Source organism: Babylonia areolata, chromosome 27 (genome assembly GCF_041734735.1).
Source record: "Babylonia areolata isolate BAREFJ2019XMU chromosome 27, ASM4173473v1, whole genome shotgun sequence".
In the NCBI taxonomy this organism is placed as follows: Eukaryota; Metazoa; Mollusca; class Gastropoda; order Neogastropoda; family Buccinidae; genus Babylonia; species Babylonia areolata.
In genome coordinates, this window is record NC_134902.1 from 4439520 (window position 1) to 4448106 (window position 8587).

The 8587-nt window shown below is 44.1% G+C and overlaps 1 protein-coding gene across 1 annotated transcript in view; it reads right to left on the reverse strand.

Moving 5' to 3' along the window:
* LOC143301316 (uncharacterized) overlaps positions 1–6848 on the reverse strand; it is an 8804-nt gene extending 1956 nt beyond the window's left edge. Inside the window, exons 1-5 of the mRNA XM_076615522.1 lie at positions 6730–6848; positions 3946–4247; positions 3688–3715; positions 2361–2555; positions 367–485 (exon numbers count right to left, since the gene is read on the reverse strand). Coding sequence (XP_076471637.1) covers positions 367–485; positions 2361–2555; positions 3688–3715; positions 3946–4182 — 579 coding nt within the window. The 5' untranslated portion in view covers positions 4183–4247; positions 6730–6848. The remainder of the gene's footprint in view (positions 1–366; positions 486–2360; positions 2556–3687; positions 3716–3945; positions 4248–6729) is intronic.
* Positions 6849–8587: the final 1739 nt, after the last annotated feature.

An 8587-nucleotide genomic window follows, 5' to 3' on the forward strand; every position in this document is an offset into this window, starting at 1 on the left:
GTCACGGGCAAACAAGCTCCCTGACAATGATATGCCTGTCTTTGTCTGCCCCAACTGTCAGCGAACATTTCGTGCGCAGATTGGACTAATAAGCCATCTGCGCACTCACAGACAGATCCATGAGCATCCCCCCCCCCCACCACCACCCTCCCCCCATCCCCCAGCTGGATGACAACGATGGTCATCATCGATCTCGATGGACACACACCACCCTGTGGACCAGTGGTCAGTCAACCATTGCTTTGAAAAAAGAAAGAAAAAAAAGAAAAAAAAGAAAGAAAAAAAAGATGGATAGCACATTGCCCAGGAAAGCTGAAGCCAGCTGGACGCCATACTGTCACTCAGTCCGGTGTCAATGTCTGTCACCTTGGGAGGGAAGGTGCTCTCCGTGATGTAAGCCACTGGTTTCACGTTGACGTACATCGCCTTGTAGTCTCTGCCCAGTTCAGCCATCATCATCTTGAATTCCTCTACGTTCATGTTATCTGGGAACACAGAAAAGGACAGTGATTGAGTTCATGTCCTCTATGAACACAGAAAAGGACAGTAATTAGTTCATGCCCTCTATGAACACAGAAAAGGACAGTGATTAGTTCATGTCCTCTATGAGCACAGAAAAGGACAGTAATTAGTTCATGCCCTCTATGAGCACAGTAAAGGACAGTTGTGAGTTCATGTCCTCTATGAGCACAGTAAAGGACAGTTGTGAGTTCATGTCCTCTATGAGCACAGTAAAGGACAGTTGTGAGTTCATGCCCTCTATGAGCACAGTAAAGGACAGTTGTGAGTTCATGTCCTCTATTAGCACAGTAAAGGACAGTTGTGAGTTCATGCCCTCTATGAGCACAGTAAAGGACAGTTGTGAGTTCATGTCCTCTATTAGCACAGTAAAGGACAGTTGTGAGTTCATGCCCTCTATGAGCACAGTAAAGGACAGTTGTGAGTTCATGTCCTCTATTAGCACAGTAAAGGACAGTTGTGAGTTCATGCCCTCTATGAGCACAGTTCACAAGACCACACACACACACACACACACTTGCAGGAAAACAAAGAACACTAAAACGATGAGTCAGGTTGAAACTGCAACAGCTTTGAAAGAAGCACATGATAAAGTCGTATGTTACATCCCTAAATTTCAGGGACCTATCATAAGAAGATTTCCGTGCACAGATGAAACGATATCACCATTAGTAGATGTTGTAACCCATATGTGTGTGTGTGTGTGTGTGTGTGTGTGTGTGTGTGTGTGTGCGTGTGTGTGTGTGTGGTTTTCGACTCTGTCTTGAACGTTATTGTATTCCGTTGTGATGCATATTCAGTCGGCTAAACTAACATGCAGCTATCTATCCAGGTCCGAAATATCGCCTGTGATGACAAGTTTGTGGCAATAAGAGAGTCGCTCTTTCCGCTTTTTGCTCTGCAAACAATGCAGACGTAAATAAAACGTTCGGTTTGAGTTCAGGAGATTGGTCATTTCGCGTCGTACTATGCCATATATATATATATATATATATAATTATTATTATTATTATTATTATTATTATTATTATTATCATCATCATCATTACAAAGGTGGATTACTCGCAATATGCCTGCACTGCAAAAACTCGCGAAAATTTTTGCCGCGTTTTTTTTTTTTTTTTTTTTTTTAAATAGGTTCCAGAATTTTGGTATATCATATACTAACATAGGATAATATATCACCTGATGAGTAAATGCTACACCTTAGTTAAGTGACTGAATCTGTGTCAAAATGGAGTACAGTTACGCCCCAGCATAGAGGTGAAAATCACCAAAAAGTGGGTATCAACATCTACTGGTGGTAATATGATTTTATCTATGTACCAAAAAAAAAAAAAAAAAAAAAAAAAAAAAAAAAAAAAAATGTCGATTGAATAAGTCTCAGACGGGCGCAATAGCCGAGTGGATAAAGCGTTGGACTTTCAATCTGAGGGTCCCGGGTTCGAATCACGGTGACGGCGCCTGGTGGGTAAAGGGTGGAGATTTTTCCGATCTCCCAGGTCAACATAGGTGCAGACCTGCTAGTGCCTGAACCCCCTTCGTGTGTATATGCAAGCAGAAGATCAAATACGCACGTTAAAGATCCTGTAATCCATGTCAGCGTTCGGTGGGTTATGGAAACAAGAACATACCCAGCATGCACACCCCTGAAAGCGGAGTATGGCTGCCTACATGGCGGGGTAAAAACGGTCATACACGTAAAAGCCCACTCGTGTGCATACGAGTGAACGTGGGAGTTGCAGCCCACGAACGTAGAAGAAGAAGAAGAAGAAGAAGAATAAGTCTCAAAATTGAGGCCACCAAACACAGGACATTCACACAAAAACAGAGGAACTGACCACGGTGCTGGAACTCAGTGACGTGCAAACTGAGGACCATGTTGGGCAACGCCTCCTCTTCCACCTCCATGCCGTCCCCGTCCCCCTTGTCAAACACGTCACTCAGGTGCTTCACCGGATATTGCGTCACTGTGGAGCCTTCTGGGAAAGCCAGGCGACTCATGGCGTCCACGTCGTGGCAGTCACACTGAACCACTGAGGATCACAGAGCCACATGTGAACTGCGGTCAGAAAGGATTCGTCGAGAATGAACGATCTACACACGGTCACACCCAGTTTTTAGCAGGAAGAAATGGTTCATTGAGTATAATAGACGAAAATCTTTTCGGACTCACTGTTACAAAAAAGGTTGATAAAAACCGAAAGTAACAACATATACACATAACATATGCATTTTTCTCCTCGCCACACAACCTCCCTCTTTGTCTTTGCCAATCTGTCCGTCTGTCTGTCTATCTCTCTCCTCTCCCTCCCTCAGTCTCTGTCTCTCTTTGTCTCTATCTCTGTCCCCCCCCCCCTCTCTCTGTGTCTCTCTGTCTCTCTCTCTCTCCTCTCTCTGTCTGTCTGTCTGTCTCTCTCTTGCCACAGTAAGAACTGGTTGAAGACCGCACAACGGTGCTTATGATGTTATGCCTTATCTGTCTTCTTCTTTTTCATCTTGTCTTTTTTTTTTCTCCATCTTTCTCTCTGTGTCTGGGTCTGTCTGTCTGTTGGTCTGCCCGTCTGTCTGTTTCTCATTCTCCCACTCGCGCGCACACGCACTTACATACACGTATTATAAGCTGGAGTGTGTACATGTGCACACACCATGGAGGATGATAATTTCGAATCGTTGAAATAGATAGATATTATATATATATATATATATATATATATATATATATATAAAAATGAATACATGTATATATATATAATATAAAAATCATATATATATGTATATATATATACATACATACACATATATGTATATATATGTATACATATATATATATATATGTATATATATATATATATATATATATATGTACATGTATATATATATGTGTGTGTGTGTGTGTGTGTGTATGTATCATATATATTGAAAAGAAAGAGAAGGAAAGAATTGTTCTTTTCCAGCCCACAGTGGGGACACGAACAAGAAAACACATGGAAACAAAAACGACAAACACGAAAGTGGCAAAACACAAAATGACACACACAGGAAAAGAAGAAAACACCCAATGTACTTCTACAGGAATACGCAAAATCAACTGCAATCCCTGCTTTAAAAACAAACAAAATCATCGTCAAAAAGAATCCACGGTCAAATAAGAAAATGTTTACTTGCCAAAGAGGTATGTGTCCTCTCCAATCACCTGCAAACACACAGACATTTACTCACCTGAATATTTCTGTATACATTTGATTTATGGAACTTACTTCTTGCGTGTATGTTCTTGTGTGTGTGTGTGTGTGTGTGTGTGTGTGTGTGTGTGTGTGTGTGTGTGTGTGTGCACGCGCGCGCGCGCTTCTCATCTTAAAAAGATATTTAATGGACCAAAAATTGCTAACATTGACAAACAAACAGATGTTTCCCACCACCCACCTTGAAACTGTGGTGCACGGTAACGTCACTGAGGGAATCCATGACGTCAGACATGCCGGCGTCAGAGTGCACTTGAAACACGTACGTGGGCTTCATGTCGTGCATCATGCTCATGTCCTGAGGCATGGGCCTGGGACTGGGCCTGGGCCTGGGCATTATGGGCATGGACATACGTCCGTGATGTGCCCGTGCGGTGAGGACGGTCATCACCAGCAGAGAGGCAGCCAGGAGACGCATGGTCAGTGACGTCAGTGGGGGTCAATGAGGTCAGCAGATGGGGAGAGGTTATATGTCTTTACAGTCTGCAAAAGAGAATCGGTTAGTCAGTGCGTGAATCAAAGCTGGACTCGGTTACAGGCTTGTATCAGAGACGAACACAAGCTTACAGCTGCGCCAACAGCAAAGCAATAGCTGTATGATCAATGGTCTCTCCACTGCCATGGGAATACATGTAGAGGTTGCTGTTTCTTTGTGAAGGACTGTGACTCTCAAACTAGGGAGCAAGACTGCACTAGATCTTAGCGCTGCAGCCTTGGGGGCTAGGTAGCCTTTGGGGACCATCCCAACGCCGACTGTCCTAAAACCCTCTTGGCCTGGAGAGCGGGGATGTGACTTGGGGAAGACACTCTTCACAACATTAATATCAAATTCCAGCCCAGATAGTCGGGCCAGCAGTTGCCTCCTCTGCTGTTCCGATGGTCATAGTCGGACAACAAACTACCACACCATGCTACACCTTGTTTAGTGGTGAAACAGACTGCGGATCCTCTGATCATTCCGACAGCTGTTCAGATGGTCATTGTCGTCAGTGCACCACTGTCATGCATTTATATCTTAACTCTTTCCATACGAACGGCGAAAGAGTCGACGTTAACAGCGTTTCACGCCAATTACCATCATCAAAATACTGCAAGCGGAAGGCTCTTATACTGAAGAGGTGAATGTTGACAAAGAATACCACAATTCTGACGACGGAAGCTAAAGGTTGGGTCATTCAGACACCCACTGGACATCCGAGGGGTCTGTGTAGAGAAGAAGAGAGGACTGGCCGTACTGAGTGAGGTAAAGGAACAACAAATAATGCATGATTGTTTGGAGCAGTCCGAGTGCTCCTGATCTCTCTCTCTCTCTCTCTCTCTCTCTCTCTCTCTCTCTCTTTGTCTGTCTGTCTGTCTGTCTGTCTCTCTCTTTCTCTTCGTTCCTATTTTTATTTCCATGATTTTTAAGCGTTTTATTTTTTTTTGGTTTGTGGTATTGTGGATGGCCTTTGCTTTGCCCTGGCTTTGATTTCCCCGGTGATGATCACTGGCGGTCGGCCGGGCTGTTTAACAACATCAGGAAGAACAGGAAACTGAAATGTCACGCACTGGAGTGATGCTCTTGGCATTTTGGAATGAAAAAAAATATATATATACATTATGAAAGGCTGTCGCTAGGGTTTTTTCAGACAGCCACCGGCACCACCCTTTAACATCACTGACACCTCACGCTTTTTCACTAAACACACACACACACACACACACACACACACACACACACACACACACAATTATAAAACAACAAAACATCAACAAACAAACAAACAAAAAACAAGAACAACAACAACAACAAAAAACAAAAAAACAAAACAAACACGTACAACCAGTGTGGCTGTCGCCAACACAGACACACGCATGCGCATCGCTGCTGACTAGAGAGGAAGTAGAAAGTTCTCACTTCAAGATGGCTGCTGCGACAAAGAAGAAGAAGAAGAAAACCACGTCGGCTTTGCTTTCGATTAAAGTGTGACTTGGCAGTCGGGGAGGTTTTATTTTACGGAAGGGACAGCAACGGAAGGTAACGATGTTGTGCAGGGTTGTTATGTGTGTCCTTATATGAAATATGTCGGATCGGGAGTGCTTTTGGTGTGTGAAGTCAAAATAGACTCTGTAACGTGTGTTACGTGTTTGTACCTACAATCATGTGAGTGTTCATATTTTTAAGTGCCCTCAATAAGGAGAGCTATTTCATCAGGATATATTCCGCGCATTTTGCAGAACAGATCATTAAATAGATAGCGATCGCCATGTGGAAAGAACGCGCGCGCACACACACACACGCACACACGCGCGTGCTCACACTCGAACACATCCAAACACATCTGTCAAGGTTTATCTGGAGAGAAATGAACCTTCGGGATTTTTTAATTTTCCTTCAAACCACCAGAATTTCGACTCATGTATTTTATGAATGCATCCATGGAAGTTTATCTGGAGAGAAATAAACTCTGGGGTGTGTTTTCGTTTTTCCCATTCCACTAGAACTTCTCTCTCAGTTATTTTCTCAAAACATCAATGGAAGTTTAGGTGGAGAGAAACGGGCCACCGAGTCATCTACTTTTAAAACACATATAGGAAGGTTTACGTGGAAAGAAATGAACCTTTGGGGCGAATTTTTTCCCCCATGCCACCAAAATTTCAAATTCATTTATTTTCGCACCATATCCATGAAAGTTAATCTTGAGGAGAAATGAACTTCTTGTCCCCATACATCTTGGCATGACTTCAAACAGAACGTCACGACACTCTTACCATCTTTTCAACATCTTGTCTGAAATGAAATGAATCTGTCGTCTTTCTGCACATAACTGTCGACAAAGACAACAGATTTAAACTTCCACCCATACAAGCTTTTCTGCTCGTGTTTAACAGGTGAAACTCTCTCCTTTACCACCTGCATGAAAGCTGGTCTGAGCGGGAATGACACCTGACTTCTGTGCGACAAATGACCAGTCAGAATTCTCACCTGTGTGCCGGCCCGAGACGTCAGGTGTGCGCGAGGTACAGCCGCAGACAGCAAGGGAGATGCTGAGGTGAGAGTGCACGGCAGGTGGTATTTATACTGTCGGCATCTTTCATTGCCAGGTGGGACAGGTGGGAATTAATAAAGACCTGCTGTTGTTACTGATCCATTTGAAGTGGTTTTAATTTCACAACTCTAGCAAGAGGAGGTGGAAACATTTTGCTTGCATAATCAATTATATACTCATTTATTTATTTATTTGTTTTATTTCTTTACGAAATGGCCATGCACACATGCACACTCGCACAAAGCCGTGCCATCATACCCATACATGCTCTCACACATGTTACTCATATTCTCATCACAACTACATAAAAGCGTGCGCGTGCATGCACACACACACACATACACACACACAAGCGCACACGCGCGCGCGCACACACACACACAAACACACATACACATACACACATACAGACACACACACACATGCACACACACACACACACACACACACACAGACAAGCGCACGCACTCGCGCACACGCACACAAAAACACACAAACACACATATACACACATACACACACAGACACACACAACCGCAAGCACACACACAGACACAAACACAGACACAAACACAGACACATATACACACACGTGCAGACACATACACACACACGCGCGCGCGCACGTGCACACACACACACACACACACACACACACACCACACCACAAACACCGTTGCAGCGCGATAAAAAGTTTATAATGATGAAGACCAGCGTTTTTTGTGATGAATAATCTCTCAGCCGGTTGATCTTGTCCAGAATAACGTCGACGGGGTTTGTGTTGGCAGTAAAAAAAACTTCACAACACACAGCCTTTGCTGAGACATTTCATATAGTTTTCCAACGAAAGGTTTTACAGACTGCGTAAATATATAATGAGAAAAACTCCCCCCACTGAAGGATTTCGTTGCAGATTATGCTTTTTTTTTTGTTTGTTGTTTTTTGGATAATAAATGTCGCCTGTTCCAGCTAACATGTCAGTATTTTCTCTTTTATAGGTAATAAAATATCCTTGAATCTTGTTGTATGGAACGTTATTGTCATTATGATCGCGGATCTCATTTTAGCAAAGGGCACACACCTCGCTTTGAAGTGAACGTTCATTTAATGTGTGTGGCTGTATTCGATTTCAAATATTTGCCTGCTTTCTTTTGTGTGTGTGTGTGTGTGTGTGTGTGTGTGTGTGTGTGTGTGTGTGAATGTCTGTCTGTCTGTGTCTGTGTGAGTCTGTGTGTATCTGTTCGTCTGCCTGTGTATGCGTGCGTGTGTGCGTGCTTACTGGCGGACAAACGAAGTGGTGGGCATGTGCTGGTGATCAAGAGTGCACGTGTTCAAAAGAGAGAGAGGGGGGAAGAGAGAGAGGAGATAGAGAGAGAGGGGAGAGAGAGAAAGAGAGAGGAGAGAGGGGGTGGTGGAGAGAAAGAGGAGAGTGAGGGGGGATAAGCGAGAGAGACAGAGAGAGCGGGGCAGAGAGGGAGAGGGAAGAGAGGACAGAGAGAAAGAGAGAGAGGGGAGAGAGAAAGAGAGGGAGAGAGAGAGGGGGTGAGCGAGAGAGACAGAGAGGGGAAGAGAGAGGAGAGAGAGAAAGTGAGAGGAGAGAGAGAGAGAGGGAGAGAGGGGGGGAGAGAGGAGAAAGAGAGAGACGGGGGAGAGGAGGGAGAGAGAGAGAGGGAGAGAGAGGGGGAGAGAGAGAGGAGAGAGAGAAAGAGAGGGAGAGAGAGAAGGGTTGAGCGAGAGAGACAGAGAGAGGTGGGAGAGAGAGAGGGAAGAGAGGAGAGAGAGAAAGGGAGAGAG